The 20,446-nt window shown below is 40.6% G+C and overlaps 1 protein-coding gene across 1 annotated transcript in view; it reads left to right on the forward strand.

Moving 5' to 3' along the window:
• lrp8 (low density lipoprotein receptor-related protein 8, apolipoprotein e receptor) overlaps window positions 1–20,446 on the forward strand; it is a 685,503-nt gene that overhangs the window by 572,264 nt on the left and 92,793 nt on the right. The window contains exon 12 of the mRNA XM_060920013.1: window positions 16,657–16,884. Coding sequence (XP_060775996.1) covers window positions 16,657–16,884 — 228 coding nt within the window. The remainder of the gene's footprint in view (window positions 1–16,656; window positions 16,885–20,446) is intronic.

The following is a 20,446-nucleotide window of genomic DNA, read 5'->3' on the forward strand; positions in this document are numbered from 1 at the left end:
TATGCTCACTGCTGGGGGTCTGCTGATGAACAGCCTGACGGTTGTCTGATGTTAACGATGCTGTAATTGCTTGTAATTAAGCTTAATCACCACGATAAGCCTAAAGCAAGGCATTTGGCAGCTGATTGCTGAGGCTGAAGTGTCTTCACATCATGTATGCATGACCTGGTATATGGTAATTGGCTGAAATTTGGAGTGTGTGAAATTTGTAAGGTGCTGCACTTTTTCTCAATCTCTCAATCTTTCCCTGCCTCCCTCATCTCAACATCTCTCCTCCTACTCAGCTGCACATCTTAAAAAGTGGAGTTTTGCTGAATTGCTGGGTTTCACGTGATGTCACATCCGCCTCATTAGTTATTCAGAACTTTAGCTGGTGGTCTACCAAAGCTCAGTTGACCGAGCGTTTGTACGGAGAAGGTGCATTGCTCGCATGAAAAATGCCTTACGCTGGCGTTGTTTTAGGTTGTTCGAATCGATCAAACTGTGAAACTGATAAAAATTTCTTCAGTGTTCCCTGTGAACTAATAAAAAAGGGTGAACGAACACAGGATTTCACAAAAAGACGTCGAGAAAGGTGGCTTTTGAACCTCCCACTGAAATCGAAGGGAGCCGAGTCGAAGCATGCTCGAGTTTCACTTGGTGAAAGGTTTGTATTTCCCTCTCAGCCATGTCCTTCTTGTTTTCCAAGTACTTTTCTTGCTGTGTGTCGTTATTTTATGGTACTTTTTTTGTCACGAAGCGCTAAAGTCCCCAGCTGTTTCTTTGTTTACTCCTCACAAAGTCCATATGCATGAAGGTCGCGACAAAATTCTTCCCCAGCCGTACAGTTACAATGCGCCGTGATCACTTCTCCGTCTTGTTTAACTAAGATCCAGGTCTTTAAAGGGGTTTCTGATGATCTTTGTGAATGATTTACCTGAGAGATACAGTAAGAGCCAACACAAGTGAGAATCAAGCCAACTGTTTTGTTTGTTTCCACTTTAACTTGCAGCGCTTCGTAGTAAAGACGCAAACGAAAAGCTTTAAAAAAACATACTTGCACGGGTAAAAACAATACAGGATTCATTCGGCAGCGACTTGATCCCGAGGTCCTTTACCCAGCCACATACAAAAAAGTTGTAAGCCTCCATACTCTTCCACGCTTTCATCTGTTTTGCGGTGTAGAAGGACGTCTGCAACACCAGATAGTTCGAGATGTCGGGGAACTCGACTGAAGGGTAGTTTTCGAGATCGTATGACAAATCCTTCTTTCCCAGACTGTAGGGGTCGATTCCATTGCACATAGCAATCTTCTGAATGTATCTAAAGCGAGCAGCGGCTTCTAGATTACAAGCGTACTCTAATAAGTTATCGCTAGTTGTTTGCACTACGGCAGCCGTTTAGACCGCCAGCTATTTCACTTCTGGTAAAACCGCTAAGAAAAGTCACGTGACTGAAACCCAGCAATAATATTCATCAGCTCTGGAATAGTTCAGTGTGTGCCTCTGTGCATATCAGTTACAGTTTGCCATTTTCATCTGAAATGAATAGAAGAGTGGAATATGGATTATTAGGTCACATAGCTGACAGTTTTGTATAAGAAGTACACTGTTGGGAGCTGTTCTCCTGAAAGAGTATGAGGTTAAGGAACAGACTGTCATCAGAAAAGGCCAAAGCTGTAACTAGCAATACCGGTGGCTGATTAGAATCCGAGAGCAGAGAGGCTGTTTTATGGAACTATTATAAACATTGCCTGTGCCTAAAATGAACTTTAAGAAATTAAAAAATGGAATTAAACTGAATATATAGTTGAGTTCAAAAAATTTGCATACTCAGAAAAAGTCATTAACCAAACCAGACACTTAAAGCTAAATGACCTTTCACTTTCAGAAAATCGGTGAAATTTAGTTCCCTCTGAAATGTGGTCATTGTGATACAGTATACAGCGCTCGGCGTAAATGAGTGCACCTCCTTTGAAAAGTAACATTTTAAACAATATCTCAATGAACACAAACAATTTCCAAAATGTTGAAAAGACAAAGTTTAATATAACATCTGTTTAACTTATAACGTGAAAGTAAGGTTGATAATATAAACTTAGATTACACATTTTTCAGTTTTACTCAAATTAGGGTGGTGCAAAAATGAGTACACCCCACAACAAAAACTACTACATCTAGTACTTTGTATGGCCGCCATGATTTTTAATGATGGCACCAAGTCTTCTAGGCATGGAATGAACAAGTTGGTGACATTTTGCAACATCAATCTTTTTCCATTCTATAACAATGACCCCTTTTAGTGACTGGATGCTGGATGGAGAGTGATGCTCAACTTGTCTCTTCAGAATTTCCCATAGGTGTTCGATTGGGTTCAGATCAGGAGACATACTTATTTATTTATTAACCAATATTTCAACAGGATAAACCCCTTCAGACAGTGCCTGCTATCACTGGGGGCTCATCGTGGCTCAGGTGGATAAGGCGCCATACCATAAATCCGTGGACCCGGGTTCGATTCCGACCCAAGGTCATGTTCCAATCTCTCCCGCTCATTTCCTGTCTCTACACTGTCCTATCCAATAAAGGTGAAACCCCCCCCCCCCCCCCCCCCAAAAAAAAAAAACCACATGGATTGCAAAAACATAATTGTTTCTCATCTCAGCAAAAAAGAAAACAGGAGATGCTGCTGAGGAGGGAAAGGGACTGACAAAGCTCCTGAAAGACTTTCTTTCTTTTTTAGATCCTGAAGTTTGTACTGTTTCACCCTTGGGTTCCACAAGTAGTCGTGCTCTATATGTGAATTAGATCAGACAATAAGTTAGACAAGCTCTGTTACAACTCACAAAAAAAAAAAACATGAGCTGTCCATCACTTTTAATTTGACACAAGAGAAATAACGTTATCCTGACATAGCTAGCGATAACTTTCAGCTAACTATGTTAGCAAAAAACACTGCTAGTTAGCTAAATCCCATTCAGTCTCTCTGGAGCGGTGGTTAGTTAACAGCAGTTTACACTTAGCTGAAAAAAATCAATGCCTTAATTCCAACCTGAGCACATAAAAAGAGATGTCTGTTGGTTTTCTAAGCATTTGATGAGGTAAATTCACAACTTTGGGTTTACACAGAACAACTTACTGGCATAAAAAGATATAAATCGTCTCTCTTTTTCTTCGCTCCACTGCTGGAGACGCCGCATTCCTTGTTGAAAATTTCAGAAGCTCTCAGGTGGTCATGTGATTTGCTGCTAGCACTCTGATTGAATGATCTTAAAAAGTTGCCCAAAACGATCAAAATCGTTCAGATAGAAATTATGTTCCCTAATCTCAATGGGAAAGCGTCGAAGCGCAATTGGCCGGCAACATTGCCCAAAAAGTTGCCCTATGTATCATCAGCCTTAGTATTTAATTTCACAGAAGTTACTTCTTTACCAGGAATGGCCTGTAACAGGAGGAGCCGGGTGGCCAGACCACATAGGCCATTGTAATGACATCCACCAACCAGCGGGCCAGTCTCAGTTTAGACAAGAGTCCCTATTGTCCTACCTTCAAAAGAGATATAGAGTAGCTCTAGGGATTGAATGGCCCTTGTCTAAATAGTGCCATAGGGTACATTCCAGGCACAAGAAGGAATGTTCTTTATAATGCAAGGACAGTTGATAGATTTACAAAATTGGGAGATATAACCTTGGGCTGAAATCCTGGATTCAACCACAATTTGTAATGAGAAGCTTATCCCCAGAGCATGCGGTTTTCCTACTTTGCATAGGCTCATAAGAAAAGGCCATAAGACCCTCAGGGCTCAACATTTATCCACTCGTCCAGTTGGACAAGCAACAAGATTTTTCACTTGTCCTGACCAGAACCTTTTTATTCCTGTGTATTTACTAGTTCAATGAAAGGAAACTGGTGACCAATGTTTATCAAAAAGCAGGTATAGTTATGATAATCATTATGCTTTAATGATTTATAATTTTTCAGTAAAACTCAAACTTTAACTGGAACAATAAAGAAAAACTATCCAGTGCCCCATTATGGTGCGTGTCTTGTTCTAACCCACGACCTGATCTGCAGTTTTAAAGTGCATATTCTGGACCAATTTCGTGTTTTTTTTATATGAAAGTATGTCCCTTTACACACTCATCCAGAAGGGTAATTTTGCATAAGGCCATCTGTCTACAGCAGAAAAAAAATAAAATAACAAAATGCGTCTGGAGAAATCCCAAGGGAGTCTGGAGACAAATTCGTGACGTTACCTGCGGAAACGCCAGCAAGCTGCGAGAGCTTGCACGGTTTCAGTGCACAGCCTGTGTAGCTCAAGCGCTCCCATTTCTCTCTCATTGTCCGGTCTTTTGGAAAATGATGAGTACTAATCCCATCAAGATTGGTGTTGCTACACCTTCCTACAATACATCTGTTAACCATTTTAATAATTACGCGATAACGTTGAAGAAATTTGCAGAAAACCACCAAGTCATTTTCTCATAAACAAACCAGCGCTGACGTAGGATTCAGAGGGAGGCGTCCCACACGCGACGTCACAAAAATCAATGTTTGCCGGGAAATCCAAATGCCAAGTTTTTTCAGAGGCGGACCAATTCACCTCAAATGGCTTGATTTCAACTGAATTTTTCTGGTATTGTGCAAGGTAAAAAAATTGCAGAGAATGCAGAATGTAACAGATATTTGACCAAAGTTTAATATAAAATAGAATTACATTGATCTTGCTCCTGAATTTACCCGTGATATGCACTTTAAGAGTCAGACTCACCCAAATTCAAAGCTTCTGTAGGAAATAAAGTTAAATCTTGATTAATCCAGTAAAACTTGAAGTATACATTCATTTAAAGAAATGAAACTGAAAGAAAACAAAACAAGCTGGACATGATGAGGGCGACAGAATCACGTTGTGAATGAAAACAAACCATAACCAGTGTTCGGCACTGGTGTAAAATTCCTGCAAAATATTTTACGACGTTTGAGATGTTTAATGTGAACCATACAAAAGAAAAATGCAACGAGCGTCCGAAAGAAATGAAGATTCAGCAAAGATATGTATTTTTTTGAGGTATCTGATCGTCTCATCATCTCTAGCCGCTTTATCCTTCTACAGGGTTGCAGGCAAGCTGGAGCCTATCCCAGCTGACTACGGGCGAAAGGCGGGGTACACCCTGGACAAGTCGCCAGGTCATCACAGGGCTGACACACAGACAACCATTCACACTCACACCTACAGTCAATTTAGAGTCACCAGTTAACCTAACCTGCATGTCTTTGGACTGTGGGGGAAACCGGAGCACCCGGAGGAAACCCATGCGGACACGGGGAGAACATGCAAACTCCACACAGAAAGGCCCTCGCCGGCCCCGGGGCTCGAACCCAGGACCTTCTTGCTGTGAGGCGACAGCGCTAACCACTGCACCACTGTGCCGCCCCGTATCTGATCGTCATTGCTCCAATTTTGATTAATTCAAAGTCTCATAATCTATAATTAGATTTTACGACGTGGTTATTTTTTTTACACACACAGCTGCTGTACTCGGCTTCCCCGGAGTTTCATAAACAATAACACAGCCGGATCACTGAGGTGATTGAACTAGGTTTGTTGGAAGTTTATTGATGTAACTCTTGAATAATTATGAAAAAATAGTGATTTTCAACAAATATTCAACTCGTCCCGTTGGACAAGCAGATGTGGATTTCACTTTTCTGGCCCAATCATTTGGTTGTCCCGGACAGTCGGACTACTGTTAATGTTGAGCCCTGACCCTATAGTGGAGCTCCCACAATGGGATTTTGGACAGGTCATAGGTCAGTTTAGGACTGCTAAGGTCCTGAGCACTAGCAAAAGCAGCAATGGAAACCGGGGTCTTGCCTGCCATCTTTGGGCCATAAACATGTCTCTGTGGCCAAGTTGTTGAATTCTGTGCAATCAGTGGTAGAAGAAGAAGGGTGTTTAGAAGATGATGAGGCCAATTGTGGACCACTACATCCTGTTCAAGTGTGCTGTCCAGCTTGACCAGGGAGAATTGGCAATGTGTTGACTTGGCATCCACAAAGAGGTCCAAACTAAACAGTGATCAGCACATGGTAAGGGAAAACTGCTCAACCATTCTAGCAGTATGTGGCCTCAACCCACTATGTGGTCAGACGATAGAAGATGTGAAACACTGTGCAGATAGCGCTGAGGATGATCCCAATCTGGGATGGAATAGCAAAGGAAACCACTCAACCATACTCACAGCACTGTAGAACTCTAACCAGCAGCAAGAAAAAGTGCTGCTTACTGAGCATCAACACAAGTAAGTTCATAGAGGTCCCTCGCAAACAGTGTGATGGTCAATAAGGCGAGCAATGCAAACAAGGTATTTACCACTTTAATGCAAATACTACCACATATGTCACTTTGTGACTTTGCGTTGGTTACATTTACCAATTTGGAAAATTTCCTAAAAGTATATTTGGTCAGTCTTGGCATACTCTTAATTGCTCTGGTACTTGTTGAAAGTTTTAATGCTATTTTAGGAGAGGACACTGAATCATCAGCCGTGCATGCTGATGATTTACAGGCCATGCTGAGGTTACGGTTACTTTAAAGGTAGACTACCTTTCAGATTTTTCAAGTGTAGGTCATAAAAAGAATTTTCCCTGACAACCAATTATTTTTGTCTAGTGGACTGAAAGCTACTGAATTTGAATCACAGACTTCCAATTTTATTCATTTTTTTAATAGAACAATTAACGAATTTAGCGCCACGTGGCCCTAAATTCTCTGCCATTTTTTCCTGCTTCACCATGACCCAATACAAGATACTTCGTCAAGCATGACGTGGTGGGCTTTCCCCATTCGCGCAAGGCATTGTGGGATACAAATTTGAAACAGGAGAGAAAAATGGAGGGCGTGAGTGTGCGAATGAAACGTGAAAGACTGATGACAGTAATGGAAAGCGAGAAGAAAAGACGTTATGTTCTATACGAAGGAAAGGAAACGCAGGACCAAACTAATAAATATCGGCGGTCAGCGAGCACCTCGGTGTGATCAGCTGTTCGTTTAGTGACAGAATGATGGAACTGTCAGTGCATGATCAAAGGTAAACCTGTAGATGGCAGTAATGCAACACTGTGGATGCCAGCTGCCGTAAAACCCAAAAGAAGAAGAAGAAGAAGGTAAACCTGCGCATGCATACATGGACTTCCTCTGTCTGCCTGACTGCGCGAAGCGAGCGATTTCATGCACATTAGGGCACTTTCACACCAAAGGTTGCCTTTTTCAAGTTTAGCTTCTAGGGTCATAAAAGTAAACTAAATGTGACATAATGTATCACTTTTGTTCACTGTTTTTGTCTGAGGGTCAGAAAGAAGCTACACAGTCAGTGGTTCTTCCATCCTATCATTATTGTGGAAATATTAGCCATTTTTAACATGTTTTTGACAGAATCTGCAGTCCCAAATTAAATTTTAAAATATTGCATTGAGTATTAAATAATTTCTGTCCCATGCATGGCTGAGCATGCTGTTTCCTTATATAGGGGGTGAGTCAAGAAATGTCCATTCCAAATTTCATGAAAATCGGTAAATTCGTTTGGCTGATATGGTGATTTAACTGAATCATGGCATTCCGTGTTAAAACAAATAAAGTGATTGTCCTTTCCTGAACAACATGAGTAACTGATAATGTGTTGTGCATTATCAGTCTAGAATAACATTTAAGAAATTGTTTTTCATCACTGTTTTCACCTCATTTTCAATTTGAACTGTTATTAAGCAGGTAGTGAGTTTTTCAGCTATTCGAAATCCTGATGTAGAATCTGCGTTAAAAATCTGTCCTCTCCAGAACTTAGGATAATCTGTAAAACTTACCTCAGTTTTATGGAGAAATATTCTTACTGGATTAATTAGGGCCCAACAATATAAAACCAATGAGAAACTATCGCATTCAAATGCATGGTTGAGATACATACATAAGAATGTTGTTAAAGGGGATGTCCTCTCCAGAACAGGATATTCAATTATGGCCATTGGAAAATAAGTAGGCATAGTTTTGGTGTTGTTGTGTTTCACTGTTATGTGTTGCTCATTGTTATTTGATAAAAAGTTAAGTTTTTGTAGCATTAGGCCTTCTTGACAGGTTTTTCTACTGATGTGTAGGAAAGCGAGAATAGACAGATGAGGAACTTCTGAGATTGAACTAGGTGGCAATTTGAGAAAGAACTTTCACCTCAAAGTTACCATCTAGGGACTAGTACTAGTACAAACAAAGACCTGTCGGTCAGACAAGTCAAATAATTTGGATGTAAATGTGCCCAGGTTACAATATTGGTTAATTTTCTGAGAAAATTAAGCGTTAAAGAAAAATGTCCTCTCCTGAACAAATGCCCAAGACTCCCAACACTATTAATTCTCTCTCACTGACTAGATGTTAAATGTTTGCTCTCATCAAATGCATAGTTTAACATACGGTATGAAATTTGTGGCTCCACGTGTTTTGGATGTAAATTGCTAACTTATATGTTAAGTACTTTTAGGATAATAAGGATAAATAAACCTTCATTATTGTAAAGGTCCAAGAAATAATATAATGGTCCAAGAAACTGTGCAAAAGGTTCTTTTTTCAATCAGAAAACATATTCAAAATTGTTGCCATAGTTTTCCTGAGTAATTTTTCATTTGAAAAGTGATGTTAAACATTCTGTCCTCTCCTGAACAGAAATATGGATTTTGTGACCTGATTTGATTTGCACGGTGACCGGAAAGTAGATACAGTATGAAGTTGAAATTTTCTAGTCACCTACCAGATTGGTGTATCTTTCTAAAAAGGCATTTTAGCTGATTTCCTGGATCTATTTCTCATTTCTAGCTCTATTGATATATGAAGTGACTCCTAAAATAGACTGAAAAAATTCACCAAAAACTAGATTTTCCAAAATATGTCCACCATTGATGGATATTTTGGTGTCTCTTTGTTCCATTAACATCTCTGCAATAATTAGGTGGAATGTAGGGGACCCAATCCACCAATTAGGCTTAAATCTGAATGATAATGTAAAAAAATCCAAATTTGTGAATTTTACCTTCCTGCTATGTTAAAACTAATAAATTTTGGAATTTGAAATGACTTGTAGCCTTGATACTTGAGGTACGTTACCCAATATGTATTCTATGGAATTCAGGATGGATTTTTGCATTACATTGAAGTTCATTTTCAACTGTTTTTGGGACTTTTAAGGCAACCTTTGGTGTGAAAGTGCCCATCACTTGCTTTAATCCCCTCTAATTAAATAACTTCCCAGCCACAGAATGGCCTGTTTTTTTGTTGGTGTTTTGAGATATTACAGAAATAAACTAAAATCACAATGACCAAGTTTCAGAGGGAACTAAATTTCACCGATTTTATGAAATCGAAAGGCTGTCTAGCTTTAATTAATCCTGATTAGCATAACTTTGGCTTGATGAGATGTGACATTTCAGCCAAGATGTCTCAAGCAAACATTAACCCAAGCAATTATGGAGACAATCTGCTGCTCCTCTTCATCCAATTTATCTTTGTCAAATCCTTGAACAGACTCGGATATAATTTACACACATAGACTATAAGGCCAAAAGTTTGTGGACACCAGACTGTCGCACCCAAATGTTCTTTTGAATATCTCATTCCAGATTTAGTCCCCTTTGCTGTTATAATAACCTTGACTCATCTGGGAAGGGTTCACACTAGATTTTGGAGTGTGACTGTGGGGATTTGTCCATTCAGCCATAAGAGCATGAGTGGAGTCCAGCACTGATGTTGAGTGAGGAGGCCTGGAGTGCAGTTGGTATTCTGAAAGGTTTTTGGTAGGGTTGAGGTCAGGGCTCTGTGCAGGCCATGGCAAACCATGTCTTCATGGACCTTGCTTTGCCCACAAACCTTTGGCCATTTAATGTATGTCTGTATCCATACTGCGCATACATGCATGTGAATTTAACTTATGGAGGTGCCCATCAAGTTTGTTTGGACCACACTCCATGATTAATGTAATATTAACCCTGTGTTGAAAATGTAAGAGATCCCATATCTCCCCTAAAGACCCCAAACCCTCACACTACAAGATTTACCTTTTAAGACTCAGAACGACTCCTTGGAGTTCAAGTGGACAATAAGACGTCCTGGTCAGATCATGCTGCAAATGTAGCAAAGTCCTTTGTGTCTAAATTAAGTTTACTCCGGGGTATGTGATTTTCCCCCAAAAGCAACTGGAGGACTTCAACATGAAGGTTGTACTGCCATCAGTTATGTATGGTCTAATAGTTTGGGGATTGTTTAACAAGACACACTTAAGCAACCTGGAAAACTCCATGCAAGGGCCAGGCGTATTGTATGTGGACTGTCATGGGACACTAGCGCTGAAGAAGTTTTAACACGAACATGATGGGAGAATTTGGAGACAGTGTATAAGGTATGATTAACGGAGTTTGTCTTCAAATGCATAAAAAGTTATACCATTACAGAATTCAAAGATTTATTTACACAGAGGAATTCAAGCCGTGAAAGTAGAAGAGATGGGGACATAATCCTTCCAAGTCCAGAAACGAACTACACTAGGAACTCCATATGATACAGAGGAGCAATACTGTGGAGTATTCTGTCTAGCAAAGAATCAACAGCCAATAACTTAAAGGAGAACTGAAGTCATTTTTAAACTTGCTTTATTTCTTAATTAACATGTTATTCAATTACATATTCGGTTTGAGTAACCTTATATCGTGACTCGTATTGGCAACTAATTGCAATTAAATATTATACTTATTGGCCTATTCGGTTTTTAGCCATGTTGAATGTCGTTCGTTTGGTCCACGGCAGGCGTCGCTTATCCAAGCAATCTTCACGAGACTTGTGTGAGACTTCGAAACGTGACGTGTTAGCCAGGTGTCAGCGCCGCCATTTTGAAAACTGTTTTCCAAACGAAATATTGCACAAAAATGAGTTTAAATGACAATTACTGCCTACTTTTTTCAAACTTTCCTGATTGCTATCAAAACAAGCAAAACTTCCAGCTTGATTACATCAGCATTTGAAAGAGAGCGCCCGCGTCTTTTGACAACGTTGGCAGATGTTGGTCACTTTGATTTCCGCTGTACCGGTATGTTTTACTTCCGTCCAACGATGTCTCGCACAGGTCTCAACGAATCTTGTTTACGGCCATTGCTTTGACATATGGACTGATATATTACAGAGCGTATTTCAAAAGCTCGTAACTTGCTATAGCACTTATAAAATAGCGATCAAAAATGCATTCCTATATTTAATAAAATGAGAAATAGAATTTTGATAATTAAAAAATTTGCCTTCAGTTCTCCTTTAAACAAATTCAAGCATTTACTCGCTAAATTTCACATTAGTAGAATAAATGTTGATCCTATTGTAGCCGTAACTAATACAAAGACAATAATTATGCATACTATTAAGTTAATGTGAAGATAATTGACAGATAATCAACAGATTTTAAGGTGTCTATTTTTTTTTAAGATTTGTGTATTTTTAGTCTTTTGTATTTATTTGTATCTGTACATGCACGACTCCACCAGCTCTGCTGATCAACTTATTGTGTTTAAATGAAGTTATTCATTTAAGACACACACATTGAGATAAAGCTTACCAATCAATGTCTTGACCAATGAACCTGATTTTGAGAATTTCTCATGAACAAATATGACTTCAGATCAAAGCAAATGTGGTGCAAGTCAGCTTGGCTTTTATGCAAGTCAAGTCAAAGTCCCTCTCATGCCAGAATCTGGTCTTCCCAGGCAGTCTCCTGTCCCAGTACTAACCAGCTCTTTGAGGCACTCAGTGCGTTTATATGCACATAGAGAAAATCGAGTTTCTGCCGTAGCTTGACTGAAATCGAAGTTCTAAATGCCATGGATACACCTTAGCTTGGCTGAAATCGAAACGAACTGGATTTCTCGTAATCGAGCTACGCGACCTAGATTATGCGATTGTAGCCGAGCTACTTAGTGCATGTAACCCTATCGAGCTACGTAGTCGAGCTACTTACTTCCCTTCCAGAAGTGACGAGTGACGAGACCACAAGTGGGAAACGCAACAGCCTCGGTCGGCATGACAACAGTAGTAGTAGCGAGCAGCAGAAGAGGTCAGGAGGAACAAGGAGACAAAAAAACAAAAACAATTGAACTTTTTGTGTGTTTATTAAGATATAAGTTAAATTGTAAGCAAAAAATGGACTTTAGAAAAATATACAATTGTGCAAAATAAGTTGTCTTACAAAACAGCAGTCTGCGCAGGACAGTTTGTAGCCAACAGGTGGCAATGACATGTGGTGTGAATGTAAAGTGGAAATCACTCCTCTTCTTCATGACGACAACCGGAAGTGTACCAACATGATGGGGCGTGTAGCACCACCTGTGGCTCGGGTGCACAACGTACCTCACACAATAGCTCGATTTCCTTGTGTGCATGTAGGATTGGATTTCTCTGGCACCCCTGCTGGGACCTTTAGCTCAATTACCGACAGTAGCTCAATTTGGATGTGCATGTAAATGCACTGACTGATCCCCATAGCCCTCAGCCTCTCACCTATGGACCCTTTTCACGTGACGTCACGACAAACGCGGCCGCCATTTTGGACGTGTACTACCAGTAGTTTACCACAGCCAGCATTGAGGAACGGCAGCAAAGAAAGTGTTTATTTTCAGCAAGACTTCCATCATGCCACTATGTTGTTGTGCACCTGGATGTAGTAACCATCAACAAACAAGGCAAGGGTTATCGTTTTATCGGATCCCGGTAGATGCTGACCGACGGAGAAGATGGATAGCGGCATACCAACACTTGTGTAGTGACCACTTTGTTGGAGGTAAGACGAATAAAATTAGCCAGAAAAGGCATTACATTGCTGTTAACATTCCATTCTAGTTTACTGTAATTATGATCTGGCAGCTATTTACACTGGATCCAGTGTAAATAGCCGCCGGAGCCAACGTCCGAGGTTCCGGAGCGCGCTCGCTCGCGGCCCAGCCGGAGCCGGCGGCCGCGGAGCCAGCGCGCGCGCGCTCGCGGCCCGGCCGGAGCCGGCGCACTCGCTCGCGGCCCGGCCGGACGTTGGCTCCGGCAGCTATTTACACTGGATCCGGTGTAAATAGCTGCCAGATCATAATTACAGTAAACTAGTAAATACAGTTTTCTGCATCTCGCTCCTTTTTCTTTTATGTTTGTCGCCTTCCTCGCATTCAAACCGATTCGAGCCGAAGTCCACTACATGTCCAAAATGGCGGTCGCGTTTACGAAGGTCACGTGACTGAAAAGGGTCCATACAGATAGGGTTACAGTGGGCGTCTAGTCCTCTGGTAATCACAAGAGTTTGACTTCGCCACTCACATCTATATTGTAGCATGCCTTGCCAGACGGTAGTAGGTACCATTTTTATGATGGTCTTTGATATGACCCGACCACGACTAGAACTCACGATTTCCTAATCGAGAGGCAGACACGCTAACCACTAGGCCAACTCGTGGTGTTGGCTTTTATGTGTTTTCACATAAGGCAGTTGGTGTTACCCCCACATGACCAGATGTTCAATCAGGAATGTTAAGCATGTTTAATGTTTTTTTTCATATTTCAAATTGTAGTGTCCCAGGGTGGATGATTAGTAGATTTGAAGGGTTAAAATCTGATTATATCCACCCCATACCACCGGATAATCTGGGAACATAATAATAGGCCAATTTAAAATCAATACACCATTTGTGATTGTCAGGAGGAGTAAATCTGCCTCTAAATTGGCCCAGTTATCCTCTAGTGTGGCCCAGGCATTAGGCCAGATATGTTTGAAATGCTGTCATTAACATATTCTCTTCATCACTCACAGGCAATTTATTTCTTTGTGTTTATTTTTGTGTGCCACTGAAAATGTGGAAATGGGGGCAGAACACTTTCTCCAGATAATAGAGCTCTTAGCTTGTGATTCAAGCTATGGCTTGTTTAAAAAGAGAGGCTTGCAGCCTCAGTACCTGATAAGGAGAGACAGGGTCATTTGAGAACTGGCACCCAATGTAGGGCAGCATCTGTTAAACACACATTCACCACAGATGGAGCATTACCAGGTTGTAAAGTCCCACCCTGCTGGTGGAGTTACAGTGAGTTGTTTTCTAATGATCATGTGCTTGCTTGTAGCTCATCAGTCCCTTACAACGCTGGCATATGTTATTCCAGAGATATCAAATGAACAGATTTGGATGGTGTATAAGATTATTATTGTCCCACCATCATTATTTCAAAGGCATGCAGATGCTGCAATAACTTGAATCCCTGCGCCTGAATAAAAATAACAGCTGGCAACAAGAACGTGTTTTATGAGATACTCATCCATGATGTGGTTTGGCAGAAATGCAGTACTATGAGACTTGTCATGAACAAATTGGTTTCATCTAGACTTGGAGGTTGGATATTTAACAGTTATAACACGAAATCGAATCGTACATGAGCTGATAGCTGATGAGCCGCATAGCACTGAGTTGGCTATAAGCTGCAGTATGTACGACGAGATTGAACGGAGTAACTGTTTTATTCTATCCATCTTTAGTGGATTTTGAGAAACAGAGCATTTTTATTTTCATTTTTTGCAAATTCGATAAATAAAAACTTTATACAAAACATTCAACAAAATCATTCCCGCTTAGAGTGTAAACAAACCGGCGAAATGACAGGAGCAGTTTAAATACTATTATAATAATTCTTGAAAAATAAAAAATATATATGTGACACCTCACCGAATCCAGGGACGCATGTCGGCCGAAAGGAATCTGAGATAATCACAAAAGAAGCATTTTTTTTCGAAATTTGTGATTTTCGTTTTTTTCCATCATGTGCAAGTTGAGATCTTGAAGAATGCAATCAGTATTTCAGATAATAGATTGTTTTGTTGGAAAAGCATACATTTTTTGTTGCAAATTGTCTTGTTTTTGTCAGGACTGTAGCCTGCTGGGGGGTGTGGGTAAATTACCATATGGGCCATTCACATGATGATTTAAGTCTTTTGGGTTTTTTTTTTCGTGAATCAGCTGTATGATACGAGCTGAGCTCGTGGCTACTTAAGCTGCATACAGGCGTGTGATTTCACTATGGAATGAGCAAGTTAAACAGAGCGCAGAGGAGCTGAAACACCGCAAAGCAAACAGACACACGGTATTTACATCGGAGATAACCATTTCTAGCAAAAAAAAAAACAACCAAAAGGAAGCTAGGATTACATTCCATCGGAGGCATTGGTGTGTGCAAGGCGCCATTTCTCTTTCTGATGGGGTAAGTTTATTAATCTAAGGCTGTGTGGTTATTTTTGCATGTAAGGAGAGTGTTGTGGTTTGGTTAAGCCTAGGTCACAACCGGACGTACGATTTTTTGGCCGTGTGATTTTTGGCGTTTCCCAAATCGCTGCGGGTTTTTCTTTTTTTGTTCATGGAGAAAGACGCGCGTTGGCCGTAAGTTTGTCTTGTCTTGCAACCTGAAAAAAACGTAAGCGCCCGTAGAGTTTGTTTGACATGACAAAGAACCTCTGCGGCCGGTCTGCGGCTCGAAAATCAGCACATCACACGCGCACTCTCGTGCGTTTCACACGCACCCTCCGTGCGTTTCTTGCGTTTTTTGCATGTAGACTGGCTGTAGGAGTGCGTACTGTACGGCCGGTTGTGACCGAGGCTTTACATGAAACTAGCGTTGTGTTAGTTGTGTCATCATCGTGCTATCTTTCTTACGGTGTGAGTAATTTTTCAACCACAAAACGTTAAAGTATACTTTAGGACTTATTTTTGTACTTCATAATTGTGTTGGGCATACTTTGCATGGAAGGAAAATTGACGTGGTGATCTTTGTTTACATGAAAGTAGCATCGTGCTAGCTCGTAGGGGGTAGGGCTTTCCTTAATATCATGCAAATGAGCACCATTATGTGCCCGCCCTGCACCCAGAGTAGCTGAGATGGAAAACTTTGAGGGCGATTTTCTCCCTTTTCTGTTTTAAGAGGTATACACTTTCAAAAGGCCACACATTCTTCAAATATTGTCAGATCTCCACATGGAAGGCATCATTGGAAAGCTTAGAAACTGTACTTTCTGAATCTGTCAATAACTCAAAATGCCCCCAGGCCGACATTTGTCCCTGGATTCTGGATTTGGGCACACATGTTCTTACTATCAACTACTTTTATTCCATATTTTGTTGCTTTTTTTGTATTTTTGGGGGGTTTTGTTTTCAAGTAGAGTTTTTATTTTGTCCTCAGTTGGTTCAGCAACACGCTCTGGCATTTTCTCCTTCTTCTTTAGGGTTTTTTGGCGGTTAGCAAAACCAACTTAAAGGTGCATTACTACCACTGACTGGGCTGGAGTGTGGAACAGGAGATATCCCGGGGGGAGCTATATTCTTTTAGCTATTTCTGTTTCTTTTAAATACTTGATAACAAAGTGATATATCTGGCTTGATGCTCTCCACCATTTTGTTTTTCTCTACTCACCGTATATGAGTTGATAGCCAAGTAGTAGAGTAGAATTGCTCATATCGAGTGAATGTGGATATAAAAAATAAAATAAAATTATAGATAGATAGATAGATAGATAGATAGATAGATAGATAGATAGATAGATAGATAGATAGATAGACTAACTTGTGTGTGTGTGTGTGTGTTATTTTACAGTGCATATATCAACAAGGCCAGTAACTCATCTGAGCAGGTCACGCTCATTGATTCAGCGCTACATTCCCCAGAAGGCATAGCTGTCGATTGGGTCCACAATAACATCTACTGGACTGATTCTGGACACAAAACCATCTCTGTTGCTACAAGTGATGGCAAAAAGAGAAAAGTGTTGGTGGACAGTGAGCTGAGTGAACCACGGGCAATTGCTCTTGACCCCAGACAAGGGTGAGAGACGAGTGGAACTTTTTCTTTCCTCATACATAAATCCTGTTCATTAATGAAAATGTTATTAATGATGAATAGGTTGGTAAATGTGTCAAATTTTTAAAAAATCATTAAATTTCACTTTTTCAACACGAGTATCCCAATGAGTGACATACTAAAGGAAAAAAAAACAAAAAAACAATAATATATAGATTTAGGCACTGCCTAAAAGCGGAGCTCCCATCTGTTTCTGGGTTGTAGAATTTTCTTATATCATAGCCAGTCTCTTTTGTTTTATTTCTTTACTGGCTAGCACTGGCCACTAGGCGGTGTGTATGACTGGTAATTACTAACACTGGCCACTAGGCGGTGTGTATGACTGGTAATTACTAACACTGGCCACTAGGCGGTGTGTATGACTGGTAATTACTAACATTGGCCACTAGGTGGTGTGTATGACTGGTTAATTACTAACGCTGACCACTAGGTGGTGTGTATGACTGGTAATTACTAACACTGACCACTAGGCGGTGTGTATGACTGGTAATTACTAACACTGGCCACTAGGCGGTGTGTATGACTGGTAATTACTAACACTGGCCACTAGGCGGTGTGTATGACTGGTTAATTACTAACACTGACCACTAGGTGGTGTGTATGACTGGTAATTAATAACACTGGCCACTAGGTGGTGTGTATGACTGGCAATTAATAACACTGGCCACTAGGCGGTGTGTATGACTGGTAATTACTAACACTGGCCACTAGGTGGTGTGTATGACTGGTTAATTACTAACACTGACCACTTGGTGGTGTGTATGACTGGTAATTAATAACACTGGCCACTAGGCGGTGTGTATGACTGGTAATTACTAACACTGGCCACTAGGTGGTGTGTATGACTGGTTAATTACTAACGCTGACCACTAGGTGGTGTGTATGACTGGTAATTAATAACACTGGCCACTAGGCGGTGTGTATGACTGGTAATTACTAACACTGGCCACTAGGTGGTGTGTATGACTGGTTAATTACTAACACTGACCACTAGGTGGTGTGTATGACTTGTAATTACTAACACTGGCCACTAGGTGGTGTGTATGACTGGTTAATTACTAACACTGACCACTAGGTGGTGTGTATGACTGGTAATTACTAACACTGGCCACTAGGTGGTGTGTATGACTGGTAATTACTAACACTGGCCACTAGGCTGTGTGTATGACTGGTTAATTACTAACACTGACCACTAGGTGGTGTGTATGACTGGCAATTAATAACACTGGCCACTAGGCGGTGTGTATGACTGGTAATTACTAACACTGGCCACTAGGCTGTGTGTATGACTGGTGGTACGCATACACGGACAAACCACAAAAAATCGACTTGATGGGTTTACCATTTTTTCTTAGGTATGGTGCTGTGCTGGAGCTCCGCTATAAGGTAACTTGGTAAGGTTTGGGTCCACACAAGCCACCAGAACAGCGTCACTGTGCCTCAGCATGCATTGTACAGATCTCTGGAACTATACAAGAGCGATAAACACCATTCTTCCAAAAAAAAAAAAACATACCCCCCCCCCCCCCAGTAGATGTTTTGATGATAGTGATGTTGCACCACAATCTCCCCTAGGTGTGATGTCTGATGGCTGTAAAGGCCATAGCATATTATTAACATCATTTTCATCCTCATCAAATCATTCAGTGAGCCCTTGTGTCCTGCAGATGGGGGCGTGGTCATCCTGCGGATGGTGGCGTGGTCATCCATGACAGAAATGTTCATACTCAAGTTCCTTTCAACACACTTGATTCTATAGTATATAGTTCTAGGAAAGAAGAGAAATGATTTATAATTGCAACATCTGGTGTCGCTCAGATGAGGATGGGTTCCCTTTTGAGTCTGGTTCTGCTTAAGATTTCTTCCTCATGTTCTCTCAGGGAGTTTTTCCTTGCCTCAGTCACCTCTGGCTTGCTCATTAGGAAACAATTTAAAATTTAGATCTGGATTTCTGTAAAGCTGCTCTGGACCCAGCCTTCCAGTGCATATCATGCATTCAATGTTCAACCAGGCTCTAGAACGCTTCTTCACTCCCTTTCTCCGTTATGACGTCCCTCTCCATCCCCTCGAACCCCTTTCAAGCAAATTATTGAAGTAGTGGAAATGGATGCTAATGAGCTTTAGTGAGCATGTCTACATGAGAACTAATTGCTGCCTGTGGACAAATTGCCTACCTTGTTGTTCCTTACTGTACTTGTACTGAGAATATAACTATATTTTTTCTGTTAATTATGCTCAAGCCCTGCAGCAGTTTCAGTTTCTGACCTCTTGGGGGGGGTTTCTTTCTTTTTTTATTCCCTGAGGGACTCTTTTCAATCCAAACATCGAAGGAACTAAGATGTTTTAAAGCCCCAGCAATACTATTATGCCTGACTTGTACCACAGTGTCAGTGCTGAGAACAAGCTATCACTCAAATAATATCTGGCCAGCAGTGGACCGTTTTCTGTTTTTCACTGATGGACATGGTCGAGTGGGGTTGACAAGTTGTGCTTGTCAAAAATAAAAGGCTATTCCTTGTTTCAAATGTTGCACATTCATTCAACATTTTGGCCACAGATTGTCAGTGCTCTATTTGGGGGAAGCCGTGGCCTAATGGTTAGAGAAACAGCTTTGGGACCAAAAGGTTGTCAGTTTGATTCCCTGAACCAGCAGAAATAGCTGAAGTGCCCTTGAGCAAGGCACCTAACCCCCAATTGCTCCTCTGGGTATGTTGTACATCACTCAGGATGAGAGTGTCTGCTAAATGCCAGTAATGTAAAGTCAAAATTTTTGGTGTGTTTTAAAATGCATCACTGTTGCTATGTTTACGGCTGGCATCCACACTACTCTGGAGTTTTTGAGCCCCAGAAATGGAGACTGTCAGAAACGCTGCTGGTCTCATTTTAGTTTGAAAACTCTGGTGTAGTGTTTTAGTGTAGACGGGCAAAAATGAAGATGTTTGGAATCGATGACGTGACCCTTTTCTGAAAGGAAACAAATTACATCAAGCTGTTTATACCGGCACACACATGCCCAGTGTAGGTGAATGGTCATGTGAGGTGTGTTTTCAGGTATGTTAGTATGGACAGAGATTATTTCTGATACAGAGCTAAAACACCCGTCTGGATGGAGATCATTTTTACTTCAAAACACCTTTTTAAAACTAAAACATATTAGCATGGACTTAGCCTAACTGCCTAGTGGATAAATTAGTCAAGACTGGATGCCAAAATATCACTGATTAAAAGCTAGTGATGGAGAAAAATATTATAATTTACATTTCAGTATCTATCAACACTTTTTCTTGATGTTAAAAAGTAAAAAAAAAAATATATATATATATATATATATATATGAGTGATTCCACGCTTATGGGTACTGAAATGGGGACATGAACTTATTCACCTAAAACCATTTCTTTTTTTACCATCAGGTCACAAAACATGTAATCTTTAATGAATGATATGTTAAAAGATAACTTTAATTTTCTGAGACGTAATAAAAACATATTTATATGCCAAAGTCAGAACGTAACAGAAGTGTTGT

The sequence above is a fragment of the Neoarius graeffei genome, chromosome 4, assembly GCF_027579695.1.
Source record: "Neoarius graeffei isolate fNeoGra1 chromosome 4, fNeoGra1.pri, whole genome shotgun sequence".
Lineage (NCBI taxonomy): Eukaryota > Metazoa > Chordata > Actinopteri > Siluriformes > Ariidae > Neoarius > Neoarius graeffei.